The sequence below is a fragment of the Haemorhous mexicanus genome, chromosome Z (assembly GCF_027477595.1).
Source record: "Haemorhous mexicanus isolate bHaeMex1 chromosome Z, bHaeMex1.pri, whole genome shotgun sequence".
Lineage (NCBI taxonomy): Eukaryota > Metazoa > Chordata > Aves > Passeriformes > Fringillidae > Haemorhous > Haemorhous mexicanus.
Window position 1 is genome coordinate 79,375,343 of NC_082381.1, and position 24,525 is coordinate 79,399,867.

Below are 24,525 nucleotides of genomic sequence, written 5' to 3' on the forward strand. Positions count from 1 at the left end.
GCAGGGGAAGGTGGTAAGATTTGATTTTACAACAAGTCTTTAAGTTTTTTTCCAGTATTTGAAGTGACAGTTCACAGAATAAAAAAAATAGTCTTCTTGGAAACCAGGGCAATAAATAAGCAAACAAATGTTTTTCTACCTACTGAATGCATAGGTGAACCTCATAAATCTTGAAGAATAAAAGGGTTTCTGGATGCTGAACTAAACTGTGGATTCTTTAGAAGTTGCTCAAAGTAACAAGTTGTTTTATGAGAAAAAAATCATACTTGCAGTTGAAGTCTTTAGTTCTTTATACATACACCATTTGAAGTTCTGACACTGTAGTTTTTATAGCAACAAACAGAAATTTTCATAATAAACTTAATATTGGTCATATTTTTAAAGGTTCTCTCTTGCTAAAAATGGCTGTGAAAAATTCTGATATGTTAGAAGAATATTAGTCTGCAATTTTAGATGACTCAGTGCTCCCCAATGATAATAATCAGAATTGTATTGATTTCAGCACTTAGTTAAAAAATTTCTGCAATTCTTTTGAGTATATACACCTTTCTTGTAATATCTGTAAGTATGAATATCTCAAAATATATCAAGTCTTCATCTGGAAACATGCAGAGAAAGTAAAAAGCCTAATTTTTGCATCAGAAAGAAGACAGTCTAAGTAGATTCTCTTCACTTTAAAGGAATAGAAGAGGCTCTTCCAGTTGGACCTACAGTCATTGTCCAGTCACTTGCCTGCCCACTCAGGGCTGGCCAACTTCCAGCACATTGCTAAGGGCACTGTCCAGATGCTTTTGAACCCTGACAGGCTGGCGCATCAAGCACTTCTCCAGGAAGCTGTTCCAGTGCTTGACCACCCTCTCTGTATAGAAATGCCTCCTAATGGCCAGGAAAGCTCTCCCAGTGCAGCTGTGACCTGCTCCCTCATGTCCTGTCCCAGGATTACAGGGAGCAGAGCTCAGCAACTCCCCATGCCCTTCCCCTCTTCAGGAAGCTGCAGAGAGCAGTGGGGTCACCCTTCGGCCTCCCTTTCCCCAAACCGGACAAGCCCAAATTCCTCAGCTGCTCCTCACAGGAAGTTCTTTCCAGCCCTCCCACCAGCTCTGTTTTCCTCCTTGGGACACCTTCAAGGACCTTCTCATCCTTCTCCACCTGCAGGGCCCAGCCGGGCCCAGGTGAGGCCGCCCCGAGGCTGAGCCCGGCGGGACCATCCCCTCCCTGGCCCGGCTGTGCCGTGCCCTGGGATGGGGTTTGTCCTTGGGGCTGCCCAGGTGCTGCTGATCCACCCTGAGCCCAGCACCAGCCAGCCCCACTTCCCTCTGCAGCTGTCCAGCCACTCCTCTGCAACTTCATCCCTGTGCTTGGCATCCCCAGTGCATAATCCAGCATTTGAACTTCTTAAATTTCACTAATTTAATGACTGCTCAATTCTCTAATCTATCTAGATCCCTCACCAAGGCCTCTTGTCCCTAAAGAACATCCACAGCACCTCCCAGTTTGAATCATTAGCCAAGTTGCTGATGGTGCACCCAACTCTTGGTTGCCAGATGAGGATCCAATAAATACAGCCCTTTGAGTGCTGCCATCCAGCCAGAGCACTGTGAGCCTGCTCATCCCACAGCTGGGCAACTTGTTGGAGAAGGTGCTCTGAGGGACAGTGTTAGCAACTTTAGTCAAACTGGAACTGCATCCACTACCTTCCCTTCTTCCAGGAGGCAGGTGACCTTATGATAGAAGGATAGGTTGGTTAAACAGGACTTTCCTTTGTAAAACTGTGTTGACTGTAGAAGATTGCATTGTTCTTTAACAATTCTTTCACCTTCCAGTAGCACTTAGTATCTCCATAGTTTTTCCAGGAGCTGAGGTTACGCTAATAAGTCTCCAGTTCCGTTTCTTGCCTCACGCCTTTGTAAATGGGAATTACACTGGCAAGCTTCCAGTCAGCAGTGACCTGCCCAGACTCCCAAGGCCTTCAGTAGATGATTGAGAGTCTTGCTGTAACAGCTGCAGGCCCATTCAGTTCTCTGGGGTGAATCCCATCAGGGCCCATGGAGATGTTGGAACTTTCAGTTTATAAGCTGGTCCCTCAGAATTTGAGTATTCACCGTTGTAGATCTCCCACTCAGATGACTCAAAGGAAAAAGTCTGCTCTATTAAGCGATTGCTGAAAGGTGCTTTTAAGGAAAGTTTCTGTTTTTAATTCTAGAATTATTGCAAACTGGTATAAACTCTTTCTGAATTGCAGTTCCTCAAAGTGACTGTATTCTAATTTGTGTTATTAGTAGTGAATCATAGTATCATAGAATATCCTGAATTAGAAAGGACCCACAGGGAACATCAAAGTCCGACTCCTGGCCCTACACAGGACATCCCGAAGAATCACACCACGTGCCTGAGAATATTGTCTAAACATTTCTGTAACTCTGTCAGGCTTGGTACTGTGACCACTTCCCTGGGGAGCCTGTTCCAGTGTCCAGCCACCCTCTGGGTGGAAAAATTTTTTGCTGATACCCAGCCTAAACCTCCCCTGACACAGCCTCAGGCCATTCCCTTGGGTCCTATCTCTGTCACCACAGAGCAGAGATCAGTGTCTGCCCCTTTGCTTCCACTTGTGAAGGTGTTAATGGCCACAGTGACTCCCTCAGTCTCCTCCTGGCTGAACAGACCAAATGACCTCAGCCACTCCTCACATGGCTTCCCCTCCAGGCTCTTCACCATGCTTATGGCCCTCCTGTGGACACTGTCTTGCAGGTTAATAACTTTTTTATGTTGTGGCACCCAAAACTGCCCCCAGCACTCGAGGTGAGGCTGCTCCAGTGCAGAGCAGAGAGGGACAATCCCTTCCCTTGCCTAGCTGGTGATGGCAAGGGAAGGGATTGATGCCCCCAGGACAGGGTTGACCCTCCTGGCTGCCACGGTTCTGCTGACTCAACTTGTCATCAACCTGGAACCCTAGGTCCCTTTCTGTGACACAGCTTTCAAGCCTCTCCTTCCCCAGTCTATCCACACATCCAGGAGTGCCCTGTCCCAGCTGCAGAATTTAAACTAAGACAATGGAACATAGAAGTCACTCTGTCTTCCTGGAGTTCCAGCTTATCCATGGCCCTGGTGGATCATTTAAATACTCCGTCATCCTTCACATGAAGAAGAAATTAAAATTTGTCCAAGTCTTAACATTAAATACTGATATTTGAAGCAGTTATGAAGGCCAGGTTGATAGATGCTTAGGTGGTCGACCTTGGGTTTGGAAAATTCAGGAGTACCGGGTTATTGCTGTTTAGCCCCAGCCAGCAGCTAAGTACTACGCAGCCTCTTGCTCACTTCCTACCCACCCTGGTGGGGAGGAGAATCAGAGAAGTAACTCCTGGATTGAGATAGAAACAGTTCATAGTTTAAAGAAAATAAAGTATAATAATAAGTATTACAGCAGTAATACTAATAAAAGTAATAGTAGTAATGAAGGGATTAGGTGGAATAAAACCCTGGAGGAGAAAATAATGCACAACACAATTGCTTATCCCCTGCTGATTAATGTTCAGCCTGTTCTCCAGAAACAATCAGCAGCTCCTGGCCAACTTACCTTGGTTTATACATGCATACATGATGTTCTATGGCATGGAATAGCCCTTTGGCCATTTTGGGTCAGCTCTCCTGACCATGCTCCCACCCTGCTTCTCGTGCACCTGCTCACTGGCAGAGCACAAGGAATTGAAATGTTCTTGACTGGGAGTGAGCCCTACTGAGGAACAACTAAACCATCTCTGTGCTACCAGCACAATTTTCTTACTAAATCCAAAACACAGAACTGAACCAGCAACTAAGAAGAAAATTAACTCTATCCCAGACAAAATCAGGATTGGCATGCAGAACTTGATAATATTTAGTGTTGTGGCACTATAATCAGTAAAGTTCCTTCAATTGACTAGATAAGAAGAGGAATAGATTACTGTATTTATTAGTTCATAAATACTAATTTTCATAAAACATACTTGAAATCTTGTTTCATATTTAATCAAAGACAGCGAAAGAGCTAAATGCCCTTTAAACCTGTAAATAATGTATTAGAAGCATTCTTGTTCCTTTCAGTATTGTTGCTGCATAAAATTTCCTGCTACCCTACTAATTTAAAATTCTTTGTGTGCTCTATCAAGTAATAATATTGTGATTTACTGAGGGAAGCATTAAATTATGCGAATAGCAATGCAGGAAATTTCTCTGAACATTACAGAACCTTTACAGTTTGTGCTTTCTGCTGGTTGGTGGCGTTAGGGGCTAAGGTTATAAACCTGCATGCAACGCAAACCTCATTTGTTACTTCTTGCAGTGACTGTACTAATCCATCTGTTTAGGAGCCTAAAATAAATGTGGAATTTGGTGGTACTAGACTTCTTTGTGTGTGTGTGTGCATGCTGTGTACCTTACCAGAGCCACTGTGTGACTACTCTGTTTGAAATTAACACCCTAATATTGGCTTGTCTTTCCAATGTAAAATAGTATTAACATTCTTCGTTCAGTGCTGGAGAGAGATATAATTATGCTTTTAATCTCAAATTGGCTGGTTAAAATGCTGATGAAGAGATAGGGGCCTTAAGTAACGTTTGGACAGAGAAGTGTGCAAATGTGATAGTTTCATTTAATTAATCTTGTATTATGGTTTTGGTTTAAAAGGTGAAGAATCTCTTAAGCGTTGTGAGTTTCATCTTGGTAGTATTCATACTGTGTCTTGCTCTAAGGAGACAGAACACTGATGGGAGATGCTTGGGTAGTTAGGAATGATTTGTTAACTTTGAATTGCCTTCAAGCAGCTTGAATATTACTGAGTGTGGTGAGCTGTCACAGATAAAGGCAATTTTAGCAGTGCAAGTTCAGAGCAGACCACAATGCCTGTGAGTCCAGCTTAAGATGCAGTCTTCTAGGCAGCAGTATGGAAGTGAGCTCTTGCAATTACAGCTGGTTTGGAATTCTAACATAGTGCACCATGTTACAGCATATTCAAGTGGTGCAAAACAGCAAAAAAAAGTGGATTGCTATGCATGGGTGAGTTGGCTGTTTAGAATTGATTGAGGGTGGAGTGTTCTTTTCACAATTGCTAGTATTTCTAGTTACTTTTGTCTTCAATATCCTGCCCCAGTTAATTCTTCCTTGTCTAGAAACTGGTTTAAAAAGGATTGAGTCTTTCAGAGTTGTTAGGGCTGTAATTTGCACAGGCATACCAGACCAAGCTTAAGGTATCACTAAACATAATTCAGTCTTGTGTTGGTGAAAATGGGATGGTGAGGACAACAGTGGGTAGGACTTCTTCTGCAGACAGGATGTGCTACTAGACTTGAGCAGTGAAAGTAATCGGTTTTACCACAGGATGATGCTAAAAACTCTGGATGCTTGCTCTGTGTACTTTATGCCCATGCTCTCTTGAGTTCCCTCACATCTTGACACGTACATAATTCTTAGCAGAAGAGACTTCACTGAATATGGTAGTGCTGTGTGGAGCTGATTCTCTTTTGGTCAACGAATGGTAGTGTTTAGTGCTGTAGTAAATATGCTGTTCTAGCTCAATGTACACAAGAAGCCTCCAGTACTGTTGTTTGCAAAAGGATTTTGATGGACTTCTTTTCAAATCAGTGAGGTCCCACTCTCAAAGGAGATATGTCAACATTAGAAAGGCAATAAGTGGCTCTGGGTTTGTTAAAGTGGGTTTTATGTCAGTATTGTAGTAGGCTATAATAGGGAGACAGAAAACGTGGTAAATGAGGGGGAAAGGTGCCTTGAGTCAAAGAAGCCTTTGTCTTTTTAAGGAGGGCAAGCCTGCCAGCTAGTTGAAATTTGCAGCAGGTGCTTGTCTTTAGGAACAGACTACATTGGAAAGATTTTCTGTTAATGGTATAGCTGTGTCCTTTACATCCTCAGAATGGGTTGGTGGTTATAGGCTTAACTGTGGGGTGTTAAATTATATGTGAAATTTTGTATGTTACTAAAATACAACAATGGTAGCTCAGAGCGTAGTTACATTATTGGTGCTAGAAAAACAAGGTAGTGGCTTAAGGCAGGAAATACAGAATGTTTTAACAGTTTAGTACAATTTTCCATACTAGTGAAGTTTCCTTCCTTTTATGGAGAACTTGGCAGTTTCAGCATTTTTTCTGTTTAGCATCTTCATTAATGGTCCAGATGTTAGGGCAGAGTGTACTCTCAGCAAGCTTGCTCATGACAGAAAATGATGAGAAGTGACTTACGTGCCAGAGGGTTACAGTGACATCCAGAGGGACTTCAGAAATCTGGAGAAAAGGGCTGCCAAGAATCTCGGGAAGTTCAACAAGGGGAGGTGCAAAGTTCAGTATGAAAGAACTACGCAATGCATTAGTACATACCGTGGGCCACCCAGCTGGAAAGGAAGAGGACCTGGGGGTCCTGGTGGACACCAGACTTGAATGTGAGCCAGCAGTGGGTCCTTGCAGCAGAGTAGGAGAATGGCATCCTGGGATGCATTAGATGAGATATTACCAGATGGGTGAGGGAGGTGATCATTCTCCTCTTATACAGTACCAGTGAGGCCACACCTGGAATCCTGTGTCTGTTTATGGGCTTCAGTACAAAGCCCAGGAGAGATATGGATGTATTGGAGAGAGCCCAAGAGGCCCACCAAAGCTGCTGAGGGGTCTGCACCATTTCTCTAATAAGAAAAGGCTGGGAGAGCTGGGACTGTTCAGCCTGGAGGAGGGTGAGGAGGATCTTAATAACTATAAATACCTGAAGGAAGGCTGCAGAGACGGCAGAGTCAGGCTACTTCAGTGATGTCCACTGCAAGGACCAGAGGCAATGGGCATAAAGTGGAGCGCAAGAGGTTCCCTCTGAACATGAAACAGCACTTTTTTGAATACAAGAATGTCTGAGTCCTTGTGCTCGAGGCCTAGGTGAGTTGTGGAGTCTCCACCCTCAGAAATGCTCAGAAGCTGTCTGGATATAGTCCTGGGTGTTTGGCTGTAGGTGATGCTGCCTAAGTGGGATTGGACCCCTGATGACATCCAGAGGTCCCTTCCAATCTCTGCCATTCTGTGATTTTGACAGGGGTGAAAAGTTAGTAGTAGGTCCTTTTTTAAGCAGATGTAACCTCTGAAGCTCAGTTCTTTTTGTATTCAAGGCTGTTGAATAGACTTGAAAAAAATGAACTTTTTAAAGAAAGTGGTATGGGCAGTGGACTGTCTGTTGTGTGTAGCCATGCAAAGAGAGGTTGATACAGAGCATATATTACATCACTGTTACAGACACCTGTAGCGTATACAGGGAACAAAACATGGCAGAATTTGATTAGATTTAAATCAAGTGAGACTAAATGTAGAGGTTATCAAAGAAAAAAGGATGTTTTGAAAACATGAAACTGTTCATCTTTGAGGTGAGTTATTGATAAGTATATGGTTTAGCTATCTAGTGGCCATCAATCATTTATAAAGGCATGATACAAGCAAGTTTTTAGAACAAGGAAGGGGAAGGTAAAACTCGAAATGGCTGCAAAACCCTGTCTTTTTGAGGCTTTATGTAGTTAAACCATAGAATGCATTACTGCTGAAATTTAGTAGAATTCATGAAGGAATAGCATATTTGCATGCCTTCAGGCCTCTCTGGATTCCTAGCACATTAGATTAGGAAAAAAGTAATTTTCCTTAAAGTTCTAAGTTATTCAAATATTGAGAATTTTATGCCTTACATGAGCGACAGGCTCCAGAAATACAGAGGCAAAGTCACTCCTAAAGTACAACTCACTGTAGTGTGATATTTCATTTCACCATTTTATGCTGTATATTGTCAAGTGTGTTTAGGAGAATAAAACTTTTTTTTTCTTGTTAATTGTAATTTTGATTTTGTTTTGCTCTGTCCATGTTCCATTAGCACATCAGAAACTTCATCTGACCAGTTATTCAGGGGTGCCTCTTCCTAGGTTAGGATCTGAAGCAGTAGCAGATTGGACTGCTTCTAGCAGTTTTTACAGAACTAGAACATACTTGTTTCAATCATCATGTTCCTGAAAGAACTGCAGAACTGTGGCTTTGCTATTCTGCTATTAATAGACTTATCTGTGAAACTTCGAGAAACCTGGCACTTAGATTTCACCAAATATGGTTCCTTAATGCTAATGTGTTCCAATGTTCTTAAAAGGTACAAATCAAAAAATACATTCTAATTAGTGGAAGGTTTCATTCAAGATACTCATATTTTAAAAACCATTTCAGAAGTTATCTTAAATGTTGTGCATGGAAATAAAAAAAAAATAAATAAACATCTGGAAGAAATATGTTTTTAAAGTTGTAATTTCTGATGAATACTGTCTTTTGGGTAGAGACATATTTGGTTTTAGGCCAGATTTTAACTGTCTATCAAAACAGCACTCATCAGAAAACTGAAACTGAAAAATCAGAGATGTTCTTTGCCTCTTGGAGGAGAGTTTTCAGTGTTCAGCAAGATAAACAGAGCTTATAGGAGCATATGAGCAGCATTTGTGTACATGTGTTGCTTGTTAGTACAGCAGTGTGCTGAAGATAAGCATGTTATGTGCACATGAGTAACAATTAATTTCTTCTTTTTTATTCAAATAAATGAATCAAGTGTGATGAAAAGCAGGGCTTATAGGGAACGTTTTCTGCGCTTCCTGTATACACACCCTTTATGTGCTATATATCTTAATTGGAAGTAGGCTGCCTTTTCCTGAAAGTGTATTATTCCTCTGACAGTAACTGCCACAGATGGATTGTCCCATTTCTTAATGCATTACTTACTCAGCAAATACCTTAATGTGGAAAATAAAGTATCTTACAATTTTCATTCATCTGGCAAAATAGCATTATATCAAAATGTTGTATTTTCTTTATATTGCTAACATGAAAAAAATACATAAAGTTTTCTACTTCCCATTTAGTTTTAAACAAAAAAACCTCCACACTTTTTTCTAGAAAAGGGCAGTAGCTGGAAATTAAAAAAGACATGACATAAGTGTATTGCAGAAGAGATTTGCCCTTAATACTGTGTAATTCTTTGGAAATCCAGATCTTCTTTCAGTGTTGCTGTTGGGAAGTAACTAACAAAAGTTCTCCTGTATTCCATCTAGCAAGTTCATATCTAAGCTTTTTTGGGGAATAATGCTGCTTATTTGCAAACCTACCTTATATGGCTGTTTAAGTGAGACAAACACGTGGCTGTGGAGCTGAAGAACATTGTTTTGCCAAGTGGACACCTGTACCTCATTAATTGCTGTTGACCATCAATTTCTGCTCTCTACAACTTCTGACTGTTCAAGTGTGCAAGTGTGCTGCCAGCTTTTTTTTTTTTTTGCTTTGAAAGTCATTGTTTCTTTTTTTGTATCAAAAGCGCTGCTACAGTGTTCTTGCTGAAGGTCTTTAGGCAGTCATAAAAGGTTATTAACTGCTGCTTGAATATTCTGCTTTTTGACAAGAGAAATAGAAGTTAGCAACAGAATTATGACAAATCTAGTTTTTTTAGTAAGAAATGCAGAGTAGTGATTGGTAACGCCTTCTGTTTTGAGAGCTTGTTCTCAGGGTAGGGTGTAGACTTTTTGTTGCTGATGTTTTAATACAAGTTGGCCAACAGGTAGAGTTTTCCAGGCTAAGTATCTACCTAGAAATACACTGGTTTTTGTAAATCTGTTCTGTGGCTCATTTGATTTTGTGGTGTAGAATTGGGCAGGGAGATCTTCATAATTATTTGGTGCCTCAATGATTGCAATGGTTTCCTTGCAAACAAGAAAAATATTTAAAATACTGTTTTATTTCAGAATGACAGTCCTGGGTTTACACAACCGGGTCCAATGTCAATACCACACAAACAGCCACTGTATTACTCTTATATCCAACTTAAAAAGTATCAGGGCAAAATTGTGCACCTGCTTTGAGAAAAGGTACTTGCATTTGATGAAAGGAGGTTTGTGCACAAGACAACAATGTAGATAAGGCCAGTTTTTGCTTTGGCATTTGCTCTGGGATGAATTATGCAAGATTGAGAGATGGGATGGCCCCTCACCCTCACCCCTAGAAAATCAGATTCTCATGGAATTAGAGGTACATACTATGGAGAAACATACATGGTCACAGCTCTCTGCAGTCAGTCTTACCTAGCAGGTTTAATATCATAGTGATATTTTACAATATGTGCCACTTGTGCTGATACTAATGCAACAGAAAGATTATTTCCCATTGTTAGTATCAGTAGGAATTATAATAGATGTTATTCAAAGATTTGAGTCAAAGGTGTTTCACAAAAAATGCTTGTGCACAGTAATGCAGTATTGTTAATAAAGAGTTAACCTCTCATTTTCTTGGAGTTATTCAGTTAGAATGTGAAAGACAAGGACAAGTTAAGTACATACTGTGGTGTAAAACTACTGAATAGAGGTGACCTTGTTTGGGAAGAGGAAATAAAAAGGATGAGGAAATAGTATTATAGATGTGGAAGTTTAAAAACAGGTAAGGAGAGACAAAACACTTTAGGTAGTTTGCACTTCTTACCTAAAGTGCAAATGACCTTCTGTAGTTGACTGAAATATAAACCTACAGAATAGAGCAAAACAACTGGGGGCAGCATGTGCACTGCAAACTGGCTCTGGATGGGATAGGGAAATGCAGTGACACAAACACCTGAACAGGAAGATAAGCATGGAAGAGTATATTGTTCCCAGAAAAGAGAAATTAAGTCACCTTTGTAGGGAAGCATTATTTCTATTACAGTCAGAAAGGCCTAAAGATGCAGGTCTGGTATCAGTAAAATACATTGGTTTTGAATGAAAATTTCTTTTGGAAGATGTGGTATAACAGTAGTACCGCAGAGTACAATTGGAGGCCACTCATAACTTCCTAAATTAAAGAATGATTTATTCTGAAAGTGAATTTAAACACTCCAAGAACTTTTATATGAAATTGAGTGGTCAGAAACTGGATCTGCCTTTGCAGGTGTTGGTATAGAGCTCATTTGCTTTTGAAACTGGAGCTTTAAAAAACTAAGGAAAAAAATCTTGACGGGATGCTCAAACATCGTGCACTTGTTTTGGCTGGGTAATTTTCTTCATAGTAGTTGATGCGGGGCTGTGTTTTGGATTTGTGCTGAAAACAGTGTTGATAATACAGAAATATGTTCTTTATTGCTGAGCAGTACTCACAGAGAGTCAAGCAAGGCCTTTTCTGCTCCTCACCCCACCCACCAGTGAGGGGCCTGATGGTGCACAAGAAGTTGGAAGGGAACACAGCCGGGACAGCTGGCCCCAACTGACCAAAGGGACATTCCATACTAAATAGCATCATGCTCAATGATAAAACTGGAGGAAGAAGGAGGTGGTGTTCAGAGTGATGGTATTTGTCTTCCCAAGTAAATGTTTTTCTGTGATAGAACCTGATTTTCCTGAGATGGCTGAACACCTTCCTCTTTTCTGGGTGTAGTGCTGCACCTCAGTGTTTTGTGTGGGGCCCAGAACTCCACACAGGATTCAAGGTGTGGCCTCACCAGTGCCTGACTACAGAGAAGAAATCACTGCCCTGGTTCTGCTGGCCACATTGCTGATACAGGCCAGGATTCCATTGGTGTTCTTGACCACCTGGGCACACCTAGCTCATGTCCAGCCGCTGTTGACCAGCACCCCAGGTCCTTTCCCACTGGGCAGCTTTCCAGCCATTTTTCCCCAAGTCTATAATGTCGCCTGGGGTTGTTGTGACCTAAGGTCAGGACCCGGCACTTGGCCTTGTGCCTCATATGATTGGCTTTGGCCTGTTAATCCATCCTATCCGAATCCTTGTTTTGATTTCCTTGTGTGTGCGGTTTTTGTCTTTCATATTGAACTGTCTGTCTCAACCGACAAGCTTTCTCACTTTTACTCTTCCAGTTCTCTCCCTGCTTCCACTGTGGGGGAGTGAGCAAGTGGCTGTGTGGGGCTGAGTTGCCAGCTGGGGTTAAACCATGACACCCCGGAACAGGTTGTCTATAGCATCCTTGGAGTCTCCATTCTTGGAGGTGATCAGCCCCTGACCAGACAAGGCCTTGAGAAACTTATAGCTTTGAAATGAACTGTGTTTCGAGCACTGGATGAGGACAGGTCCTTATCCAAATCCTTGCTTAAACCTAAATTATTCTGTGAGTTTTAAATTCCTCCAAGTTAACAAAGCAAACTGAATCAAGTGTAGAAGAGAGCTTGGACTCAAAAATGCTTCTAAGGGGTATTAGAATTTATTTTGAGGAAGAGAAGAATTGATCTACAAAGAGAAGTGGCTGCATCAATGATTTAGCTTCTTTTTCTGCAGTCTTGCCGTACCTATTGGTGTATTCTTAATTCATAGAACATACAGAATAATTTGTATAAATTCAGCTTTTCCTCATGCTGTTGAGGGATGAAGAATATGCATGTGTTTTTTTACTGTAGCTCGGCTGGCGTACTGTATTTCATTGGTGTTCTAATAACTTGATGGCATGCCTAGATTGTTTGGAGACTTACTTATCAAGACTAAGAACAAGTACTTGATGTAGTGCAGTGTGAAAAATGACTGCTTAGGGTAGAGATTAGTAAAAGAATTGTAGAGAAGGAGCTGGTAGAGGTGATTAGTAGAATTAGAAGAACTATAATCAAATAACAGTAATTGCAGTGGAGTTCACTAGGGATTGGTTATGAATTTAGTATTTCTACTAGTGTGACATATTTGCTATTTGATGTGAGAAAAATAGTCAGTACACAGGTAACACTACAAGAATCTGCTCTGAGGAAGCTAGACTGATGGGAGAGAAAGCAGTTGTCTGGAGTAGAGTGGGTGGCACAGCTGAAACTTCGTATGAAATGACGCATGAGGTTCTTGCCATCTGTAGTCTAAGAAAAACAGATAGGTGCACAGATGAAGGAAGAGTGGAATAGGGAGTTTGGCAGAATAATCTAGGAGGACTGAGTTCATCTCAGCAAACGTGATGAGACGCTAATCACCAAACCAGGATAAGAACTCTTGTCAGTTAATTAAAGAAGTTGGCACAAGGATATTTTTGTGTAAATTAATTACATTGAAACGTCTGCTCATCTTAATGCTAAAGGTTTTCAGTAAGACCATGGGAGAGAAGAATGTCACAAATTTAGAGGAGATGTCACCATTAATTACTGTTAAATAATGTAACACAACTTTTAGGAAGAAGCAGTCAGTTCTAGAATACTTTTCTTGCAGTCTTGCAAACTCGATCACTAGCTCTGCGTGATGTTGCAGAATCAATGGGAACAGATTTGCTAAAATAAACATAGTCATGGAGCCTGTGTTAGCCTTAGAAATCTAATTATTTGGGCTGTTAATTCTATGCTGTGACAAGGACTTTTGCTGCTTAGTTGCACAAGAAATTAAGTTGTCTGTACCATAATCTTGTTAATAGTTCTGCTGGTAATGTTCGTAATCTCTTCATGATTTTAAATACTGAAAACTATCAGGTATCTTTAATCATGCATATTCTGAGAACAAAAGCATTTTCTTTGCTTAACTGACTGGTACTGTTACATTGTAGTGTGTTGTGAGCACTGTATCTTGTTTTGTAACAGTAACAAATAGTTTCTTGAAATGTGGAAAAGCCACGCTAGCGCTTCTGCACAAGTCTTCTGCTCCATTTTTGCTGTTTCCCTGTATAAATATAATTAATATGGGTTCTGGCTCTCACCAGACCTATTTTGTAAGCTGCTGTGTTTCTTAACATTTCTGCCATGCTAGAATTTGACCCCAACAAGAAACCCTTGCATTGTTTTCTCCTAGATTAATGAGTTAAATCAGTGCACTGAATGGCTTGACAATTAGCACCAGGGATGGAATAAGATGGCTTAGCCAGGATTGGTGTTTAGGAGAAAAGAAGACTAAGAGTAGGAAAAGTGTGAAGCAAGACTTATCTTGTTGTCAGCATTAGACTGTTGATGTGTTCAACTGCAGTCAGTTAAGGAGTCTGCTGTCTGTTTACTCAGTTTAGTGTTATTTTAATAGATATATATGGCCATGATAATCACCTCCAATTTTGTGACTATTTTACATTTCTGTACTGTTAGTTATGTAGATAATGAGGCCTAATTTTATAGACTTGTCATTCATGTTTACCATCATGAAACAGTCTTCCTGGATTTTGTGATGGAGTCCAGTTTCTCATGTTAATTAAACAGAATTTTCCTGTGAACATCTGAGAGGAGGAGTTGCAAGCAGTGATGTGAGGTACATTGGGGTATTCACATGCCCTCTGAACAGAGAAACTGTGAGACAAGCAGAGAAGAAGGAAAACACAGTTCTTATCTCGCTTGCTGTGCCTGTGTTGTGCTGAAGTAGAATTCAATATAGAGATTGTTTACCCAAAGTGAAGATGTTTTGTTCCCTTGGCCTAACAGGGCCAAGAAGTGTGTGTGTGTGGGATTATCACGGGACAGTCAAGAGAGAAGGAGAGATGAGTGCTTTTCTGTGCAGTTGTGAGCAAGAGTGAGTACCTGGCAGATTCATTTTAGATACAATCTACATAGTATAATAAAGTAATTTATTAGCCTTCTGATGATGGAGTCAGATGCATCATTCTCTCTTCCCTCGCCTTCATCGGAGTCACCTTTAATTTGCAATAGTACATCAAAGTGGTTTAGGTCTTTTCATTTTGCTCTTAGGCTTATAATTGAAAATAACATAAAACATTGTTCTATGTACAATTCACAAGTGAAGTAAAATTAGGTAGAATGCAAGTAGTCTTCTTAAGCAGTGAGGGACTTGATGGGAAGAAAGTGGAGTCCAGACATGTAAGTCCATCAGTAGTAAAATTTTCTTCGTTTCTGCTGTGAGAATGGGGGGGGGGGGGGGGGGGGCAGGGGCTGCATGAGTGTGTTTTTTTAATTTATTAAAATAAGTGGGTTCTGCTGTAACTGAAATGACAAAATCAGGTTTTCTAAAACTAAGTAAGAAAAAATTACTGAAAACAAGGGAGTTGTGGAAATGTCTTTTGTGAAATTAAAAGTTTATAGATATAGCTATTATTGAACTGCAGTTTAGTAAATGTACAAAAATAATCAGAATTATCACTCTATCCCCACTTGATGTCATTATTTCAGACAGTGATATTTTACCTGCTTAACTTTATTTGCTTAAAAATCAAAATAGCTATTCCAAGCTTCCAATCATAATCCACAGTTATGCATCATAATAGGACAACATCATACAGGACAACAGCATACATGTATCAGTACAAGACAGTAATTCTAGTTTCTGTTCAAGTAATTAAACCTGTGAAGCAATCAATTTTTATTTCTGCTGTTAGTATTTGTGGATTTTTAGTAAATTGCTACATATTAGCGTCCTACCTGCAAATTTTAGAGAGGCAGATTAGTCTCAGCAGGTGCCTGGAAGATTGCCAGATCTCTGGTAGTGGTTTTCTTGCTTGATGTGATTGTCTGCACTTGTGATGCTTTTTGTTGCGTCAGTGGACTTCTGCTCAGGCAAGTGGGACCAGCTCCTAAAATTCTAACCATCTGTTGAAGAAGTCCCCTATCAGATATATGTGTCTAAGTAAATACAGCCATTCCGAGCTGATTTTCATGGCTGTCTTTAAAATTTCATTGCTTGAATATGGTGTAATGAAAAACTTCATGTTAGTACAGGTCAGTAAGGAGCTGTCACACAAAAGCAGCATTTTTCTTAATTGGACAGGTGTGTCACTTTACTGAAGAACTACAAAAGCATTGAAAATTTGACAGTCTGGAAAAGCTAACCGTTTGGGACTACTGCATCATTGTGAATGAAAGACTTGTGTTCCACTGCTTAGAGAAAACTCAACACAAACACCCCCCTTATGAAGTAAATAATCGTCTACATGAAATATCAGGAAGTGTAGAGATAGAACATGGAGTAATGGGTACAAATGGAAAGACGGGACATTTAGGTTCAGTGTTGGGAAGACATTCCTTACTCTGAAAGTGGCAAGACAGCTGGAACAGGTTGCCTAGGTAGGTTGTGGGTGTCCCAACCCTGGCAGCATTGGCCTTGAGCGATCTGGTTGAGTAGGAGTTGGCATGGACATTGGGACTAGATGGTCTTTAATGTCCCTTCCTGTGTGTTAACATTCTGTGATTATGTTCTGTGTGTCCATCCACAGAAAAGGATGATACAGGAATAAATGATGATAAAGGAATGATACAGCCTTTTTCATGAGGATGGTTAATAAAAGCCATTAAATAAGAGTGTGCACAAATAGAAGCCTGCTCCATCCAAATCTGTCTGTAGAACAGGAAAAGTATTAATCAAATCTGGGATTTTGAAATGTGTAGGCATCAGCTTTGTACGTTGGATTAATTACTTACTGTCTTCTGCCAATACAGCCAGCAGCCAGCTTCGGGTGTAGCCTATTCCCATCCAACCACAGTTGCCAGCTACACCGTCCACCAGGCCCCGGTGGCGGCGCACACGGTCACCGCAGCCTATGCCCCGGCCGCAGCCACGGTGGCAGTGGCCAGGCCTGCCCCGGTGGCCGTGGCAGCTGCTGCCACAGCTGCTGCCTATGGCGGCTATCCCACGGCACACACAGCTACAGACTATGGCTACACGCAGCGCCAGCAAGAAGCTCCACCACCACCACCTCCCGTCACCACACAGAATTACCAGGTAGGTTCCTGCTGTCTGATTTTTAAAAGGTGCTTTGAGAGGAGGAAGCCTGTTTGGAGAAGAAAATGTAATTTTGTGCTGCTGCTGCTGCTGTAAAGAAAAGCACTGTCTTCTCTTAGCTTAGATGTTGGCTTGGTATGCAGTAAACTGGGTCATGGAGCTGAAAAGACTGTTCCAGTAAAAAATTTCAGTAGAGGTAGAAATAGTTCCTTTGTCAGATTCCTGGGTGCCACTGGAATCTAGTACCAAGCCTGTGAGGACAGAAGATTGCCCTAGGAGATCAACTACCCTATAGGTAGTTTTTTGTATATCCTCTTCTGTGATCCCTGCCTAACCGTCTCTGGATACAGGCTCTTGCAAAAGGGCTTTTGCTGTCTGTCCCCTTTTATCTTTGCTCTCTGTCCCCTTTCAATACTATATTTCTTGCAATAGTGCTTCAACTTTTTAATTCTGAATTTATCAGGGTATTATCTAGATTCTAATTAACATTTTGGTTTGTTTAAAAGGACTATATTATTAGTGCATGTTCTCAGTTCTTTCATACAGCTTCTGTAATTTGTATTATGAGGTCAGTTATTAGATATATTTGGAAAAAAGAGACTCCCCTAAACAAAATAAAATAATTCCTGTTTCACAGGTTGGACCAAAAAAAGATTTTGTTGTTGTATTTCTTGGAATTAAAAAGGATTTTAATACATTAGTGTATTTCAGCTCTTGCAGGTCATGCCTGCTTCCCCCTCAGTTGATCAGCTCTGTGCTTTACTATAAACATGGTGAGGATGGGAGAATGTATGTACGTGCATTTAGTGGCTTTCAGGCATTTCCTTCTAAGCTTATTAGGGATCTCCTGAGTTGTAAAGCTATCAAATGAGCTACTTGCCTTGCCTTTGAAGACTAGTTATGTTTCCATAATGAACTGGTTGATACACCAAAAAGTAAAGAAGGCTTTAAAAATACCAGTTTCAAACTCTAAAAACTTAACATCATTTTTCTTGGTTACATTATAGGATTTTTAAAGCCAATACAGGCTTGTGTTTCTACCACTGAGAATTTATTGGGCCTTATAGAAATTCATGTTTTCTAGAGATCTGTGGTGGATTTTTTCTTAATATTTTACAGAAATAGAATCTGGTACTGTCATTCAAAACTATTGAGAGTAGATGCTTTTCAAAAAAAAAAAAAATGGGAGAGAAGTGGATTAATAGCATGAGGATAATTCCAGTATTGAGTCTGTAAAAGGAAGTTAGGGCTGTTTCAGGCCTGAAGTATCTATGAAAGTAAATTTATTTTCTCTAATGCATTTATTTTTATATACTATACATGTAGATGGGGAGTTTTTATTCTACTTGAGTAGGCCAGAAGACAGTACCTTGTTAATTTGACTCTGTTGATCATTTCTATTACTCTAGCCATATACTTACAGGTGGTTTCTCTGTTTTGAATCCTTAGGATTCCTACTCTTACGTTCGATCCACCGCCCCAGCGGTGGCGTACGACAGCAAACAATATTATCAGCAGCCGACCGCGACCGCTGCAGCCGTGGCTGCTGCTGCCCAGCCACAGCCCTCGGTGGCTGAGTCCTACTACCAGACAGGTGGGTGGCATGATTCAAGCTGCTCTCATTACTCACAGTCTTGTCAACTACTTTAAGCCTTAAAAATAGTTGTTTGACTGCTTCACATTATCTTCTTTTTCTGTTTTAAGTTTTGTCGTGTAATCTCTGTCACTGTGTGGAAGGTTTTTCTGTGCCTAGAACTTCAACACTTGTGACATTGCTATAAGTAGCTGCCTCTGAATTTTGGACTGCTACTAAATATACTCGAAACATACTTTAAGGCAAAGTTTACTTACTGATTTGTCTAGAAACCTTGCTGAAGTAGTTGAGACAATCTGTGTTGTGTTCAGTTGATAACTCAGTTAGAAATACTCTTTTGATTCTCTACATTCTTTAGGTATATAATTCTCTAGTTATTCGTATCATGGTTGCTACAAAGCATGAATCCTGCTTAGTTTTTTTTAATGTAGAATTAAGAGGAAAGTTTAGGTGTGCTTTGGTTTGGAGTATTCTAGTAAAACTGTCACATAAGAAGGTTGTTTAAAACCTGTTTAAAACCATGTTAAAAACATGATAGCACAGTTAAAAACAAATAAATAAATTTAAGGCTTACTGCTGTGAGCTGTGACTTGATTGAGGTACATGGTATGCAATGCACAGCCATGACAGTAAAGCAACCAAATGTACAACAACTAAAAAGCAAAACAAATGAAACAAAACTCCCAAAACAAACCCCACTTCTTACACATTTGTTCACAAGCATGTTAAGCTTAATGCTTTAATTTTCCCTTAGTATGGTTTGCATTTTACGCAACTAAAACATGTCAATGTTTCTACGGTTGTATTTTCTCTCCTCGTTAGCTCCAAAAGCAGGATATAGCCAAGGGGCAACTCAGTACACCCAAGCCCAGCAAACACGGCAAGTGACAGCTATAAAACCTGCAACCCCAAGTCCAGCAACAACGACATTTTCCATATATCCAGTGTCCTCGACTGTGCAGCCAGTGGCAGCTGCAGCCACTGTTGTTCCATCCTATACTCAGAGTGCGACGTACAGCACAACAGCAGTAACTTACTCTGGTAAGAGTTTTGCATGTTTTCTTGCTGGGAACAGTTCAGTATAAATCTTTTAAATTTGGGCTGTCCTGACCCAAAATGGAATGAGAAATGTGTGCTGGAAAGACTTTATTCAACCATTAAGAATCCAAAACATAGTTAAAGATGAAAATATGGTAACTTCATAGCCGTAGATGGTAATTAACTGACATGTTATACCTACCCTGAACTTTTTGTTTTCTTTTGTTTCTTGCTTAAAAAGGGATTTTAATACTTCATTGAGACAGAGCCTAGTTTCCTTGCTTTACTCAGCTAGAAGTCGGGGACTGTGCAGCCAGGTTTTAGAGTGAAACGTCTTCTCTATACCAAAACAACTTAAATCACTGAAATAGGATGTAATAGCACTAGATGTTCTGTCTTTTATCTTCATTTTTTCTCCTTCCTCTCTATATTATCAGTCCTTGCCATTTGGAAATGTGAACAGCAAATCAGATTCTAGAAGATTGCTTGCTTCATGTGGCCTTTGCTAAATCTTTCATTAAAATTCTTGTTCCATCATACCCAATCTTACCAGATGTACCAGGAAATTTCATATGTTCTCTAGGGATGCTTTGTTATATCTTAAGTTAACTGTGTGTCTGCAAAGATGTGTCTAGAATTTAATATATTCCCACACAATTGTTGGCTGTATATTTGTCTACTGTGAAACATGAAGCCAAATTCATGACTGCCTGATAAGATCTCAGTGAATTACTTACATCTTGCCTTGCCCCTCAACTGTTATGCAACATGATTTGAATTAGTGTATTATGTAATTGATACATTATATATGGTGATGTAACATTTGTTTTTATTTTAATTTTTCAGGTACCTCCTATTCTGGCTATGAAGCTGCAGTATATTCAGCTGCATCGTCCTATTACCAACAGCAGCAACAGCAACAACAGAAACAGGCGGCAGCGGCAGCTGCTGCTGCTGCTGCGACAGCTGCTTGGACAGGGACCACCTTTACTAAAAAGGCACCATTCCAAAATAAGCAACTGAAACCAAAACAGCCTCCCAAACCACCCCAGATCCACTATTGTGACGTTTGCAAGATCAGCTGTGCTGGACCACAGGTATCTGTATTATGTATTATTCTACTGTGCTTTATTCTACTATACTTTATTAATAATTTCTTCAGCTAAAAAACCGTATACTCTTAAGAGTTATAGAATTGCCGAATGGCCTGGGTTGGAAGGAACCTTGAAGATCCAGGCGCTGGATCTGGTCCAGGCGCTGTGCTGTAGGCAGGGACACCTTCACCAGAGCAGGTTGCTCAGAGCCCCATCCAGCCTGACCTTGTGCACTTCCAGGCATGGTCACACACAGCTTTTCTGGGCAGCTGTGCCAGTGCATCAGCACCCTCACCATAAAGAATTTCTTCTTAATACCTAAACCTACTTTCTTTCAGTTTGAAACCATTGCCTCTTGTCCTGTCACTCCATGCTTTTGTAAAAAGTCTCTCTCCATCTTTCTTACAAACTTTCTTTATGCACTGGAAAGTCCCAGTTAGGTCGCCCTAAAGTCTTTTCCAGGCTGAACAAACCAAATTGTCTTAGCCTTTCCTCATAGGAGGGGTGCTCCATCCCTCTAATCAAGATTATTTGTTAATTTTTAGACATGATTCTACACTTGTACTAAAGGAATAATGAAATAAAAGTGTGCACTATTACAGAAAGAGTACCTGTTGGAAGACATAAAGATACACCCCTCTGAGCTTGTACAGAGGAGCTTCACCTGACTTCAGAATTATTTGAAACTTTGAATGTGATTTGTTTCCTTAGCATAGGAAACTTCTTAGAAAATACTGTTTTGAAAGCTGTGGAATTACAAAAGTTCTGTGAATGGGAAACCTGAAAATTTATTCTTCATTATATTCCAATTTCCAAGTTTAGTGTCATAGTAGGTAAAAGTGCCTAGAAAGTCATGCAGAACGTTTATGTCTGAGTCTGGCTAAACAGTTCTTTTACTTTAGGTAAGCCGATCATTATTTCCTACCCTGTCTGCTCTAGATTGCCAGTGTTGATATAGGAACTAATACCAACTTCTGCATTTCGTTTTCAGTACAGCTTTATTTGTGCACTGCCTTCTTTTAAATTGATTTTTCTGTTTATCTGGCTACACTTGAAGTTTGAGAGAAGCTGAAAATCAAGAATAATTGAATGCACTGCAGGAAACCACAGTTTCTGGTCCTATCAAGTTTTCAGTGGTGATATCTATTGACCACTACTTGATTGGGAAGTTGAGAAATTAGAGGAGAAAAAACTGTATTGTTTTACCTAAGTATGGGATCCTGATGCTGGAGAAGAAAATTTTCTGGTGTTAGAAGTGGCCTGTTAATGCATGCCATACCGCAGAAATGTTCAGTGTAGGAGGTACTTCCTAGGTAAAATATCCCTGCTTCCTAAGAAAATGTGTTTTCTGCCACCTTCTGTATTACATGTATTCACAGGACTGATCAACCAGCATTACAAAGACAGCTTACTGTGTGTTTTGTTTATTTAAACAGACTTACAAAGAACACTTAGAAGGTCAGAAACACAAAAAGAAAGAAGCAGCGTTAAAAGCTTCCCAGAACACCACCAACAACAGTACTTCTGCTCGTGGAACTCAGAATCAGTTGCGCTGTGAGCTCTGCGATGTGTCTTGTACCGGGGCAGATGCTTATGCTGCCCATATCCGTGGAGCCAAGCATCAGAAAGTAAGAGGTTTCTCTTGTTCTTACCATGCAAGTCAGTATATATATTTGTACCCATATTTTTTTCTCAATTTAAGGAAGGAGAAAATATGCAGAAACAGTATAACTTAAATTATTTTATTTAAAAATTTTAGTTCTTCTTTTCCTTTTACATTTGTCTTTAGGCTCACTATTAGAAGGGCATTGTTGAAAGAAAGGGGGGAAAATATTGCCATGGCATCAATGAATATCATCCAAATCACAGGAAGAAGGTGTGGATTGAGATGAGGGAAAGGTACCATTGAGGACATGTGGTACTATGCTTGTGCCCCCTAAGTTTTCTCAAGACCGTTCTTGAGATTCATCTTACTTATCTGGCTGGGACAGTAAGTCTTTTAGTGCACTTTGAAACACCGTAAGCTAAATCAGTGCAAAGAACAGGCATCATCCTTTGATAGTCCCTGCAAAGAAAACTGTCCTCTGGATGCAAGGATCAATGTCCTGTAGTAGACTTTATAATGACTTTGTTTAGAAGACTTCTGGTACACGTTTTTCTTATTGTTTGGGTGCTCTTTTGTGGGCATCCTGGAATAAAAACTGTAGGCTGCACTGTGCAATGCTGTGGCCTGTGTTTTAAACATGGCCATACAATAGTAAGTGCAATAATAGGTAGAATATGCATTTAGAAATTACAGATTTTCCTCGTAACTCTGGAAAGATAAATGCCACTAACAAATACAGTATTAATACTCTACTTTTATAGCTCTTTACATCTCAGGACACAGGCATCACTAACATTGTTCCTACTAAAATAAATAAATCTCATAGCGTGTTTAAAATAATCTTCCTCTGAGAGCAAAAATCAAAATTTAGAGAGATTTGTCCAGTTAGTAAACTGAGCCATTATTTTCTTTTGATTTTGCCATATTACATCATAACTCCATAGGTATATGGAGTATAGTATATATTATCCTTTTATATTTGGATATAGTTTTCTCTTTGTGATAGTCACAAGCCATTGCTGGGTTTAGGTTCTTACCAGTGTGAAAATGATATCTCAAAGGAGTCTATTGCTAAAGAACTGTGTGCATTCTACTGGAAAAAAGTAATTTTGAATAGTTGCTTGAGTTTAAATTTATACTATTGTGTGACATCAGTATGTCAGTATTCTGATAGGGGACATAAAAAATAAGAACAAAAGCCTCAGAAATTAATTTGGACAGTTGTGTGCATATCATGATTGTGTGCATGTTCATGTCTAAGACATGTCTCACAGGTTTGTATTATTTTTACTGCTGTTTTCAACACTTAGTCTTAGTTGTGATCTTGCATATTTTTCTCATACAGATTACTTGCATTGCTTTTTTAGATGATCGTCAGCAGACACGAAAAAGAAGTACTCCATGAGAGACATGTTATAGAAAGGCCTGTGCTTATTAATTCTAATAAGCATTTGCCTCTTCACTATAAAATACTAAAGCACTCTGAAATACCTCTTGAATTCTCCTTAACTATTTCTAAACATTAGAAAAAAAGGGAAAAAAAGGAAGGCATTTGTGTAAGGAATCTCTTCAGCTTGGCTAAATAAAGTGTAAAGTCATTCAATTTGAAGACTCTTCAAATGTAGCAATCAAGAGACACAGTGTTGCTGAATCTGAATTGAATAACTCTTAGTTACAAATATTGTTTGGAACGAAAACAGTTTAATGTTTTGCCAGTTCGAGGGAGACTAGAAAGCCATGAGGCAACAAAACAGACATATTGAAACACTAGGAGCAAAATGTTTTCTTGAACTTATCCTGAGTTGTAAGATTGTTGTGTTTTTGTTCTTATCTAAGCCGTTGTGGGAGTAAATGCCTGAATTTCTAAAGCAAGTAAGCAATGTGAGATAACAAGTATCTATTTCCCTGTTATAGATGACAAGAGCTTTTTCACGTCCATCTTTTTTTCTTTCCCAAGACCACTTTTTGTAAAAAAACAAGCTAACTCTTTATTTATATTGATTTTTTAGATACTGATATTTTTGCTTGTGATACATTATTTTTACAGCTATCTCAGGGAGATCATGTTATGAATTTCTCTTCCTACTTACAGGTAGTAAAGTTGCATACAAAACTTGGCAAACCCATTCCTTCGACTGAACCAAATGTGGTTACCCAAGCTACTTCCTCAACATCCACATCTGCTTCCAAACCAACGGCCTCTGCTTCAAATATAGCAACTAGCAGCAGTACAGTGAACTCCTCTGTTGCATCCTCTGCAGTGAAAGTTCTTACTCCCACAGCAAACACCCCGCTTAACACTTCATCCAACAACAAAACATCTTCAACCGCCGCTAACATAGCTGTAAAGAAAATATCTACACCGAAAATAAACTTTGTTGGCAAGTACAGAAATCAGTCTTTATTTTGAAACCTAACCTATTCTGTAAATTATTCTTAAGAGCTACTGCAGCAGGTACAAATGTATTTAGGTAACTCCATGCATGAGTTACTATGCTGTGTTTAAGGGAATTACTGATAAGTGAGAATTTCTATAAAAATTTTGCTTCAAAATTGATGTTGGTGTTTTCTGCC

General features: G+C 39.8%; 1 protein-coding gene and 1 non-coding gene across 3 annotated transcripts in view; both read left to right on the forward strand.

Annotated features, from left to right (window-relative positions):
* Nucleotides 1–24,525, forward strand: part of ZFR (zinc finger RNA binding protein) — a 47,161-nt gene that overhangs the window by 2,177 nt on the left and 20,459 nt on the right. For both annotated transcript variants that reach the window (XR_009490274.1, XM_059873385.1), the window contains exons 3-8: nucleotides 16,337–16,619; nucleotides 18,069–18,213; nucleotides 19,036–19,254; nucleotides 20,098–20,348; nucleotides 21,782–21,973; nucleotides 24,044–24,332. Coding sequence is in view for 1 of the 2 variants with exons in the window: in XM_059873385.1 (XP_059729368.1) it covers nucleotides 16,337–16,619; nucleotides 18,069–18,213; nucleotides 19,036–19,254; nucleotides 20,098–20,348; nucleotides 21,782–21,973; nucleotides 24,044–24,332 (1,379 nt within the window). In the remaining variant the exon portion in view is untranslated. The remainder of the gene's footprint in view (nucleotides 1–16,336; nucleotides 16,620–18,068; nucleotides 18,214–19,035; nucleotides 19,255–20,097; nucleotides 20,349–21,781; nucleotides 21,974–24,043; nucleotides 24,333–24,525) is intronic.
* On the forward strand, nucleotides 13,190–13,327 carry LOC132322609 (small nucleolar RNA SNORA66). The gene has a single exon (XR_009485143.1). It is a non-coding gene; the product is annotated as a small nucleolar RNA SNORA66 (small nucleolar RNA).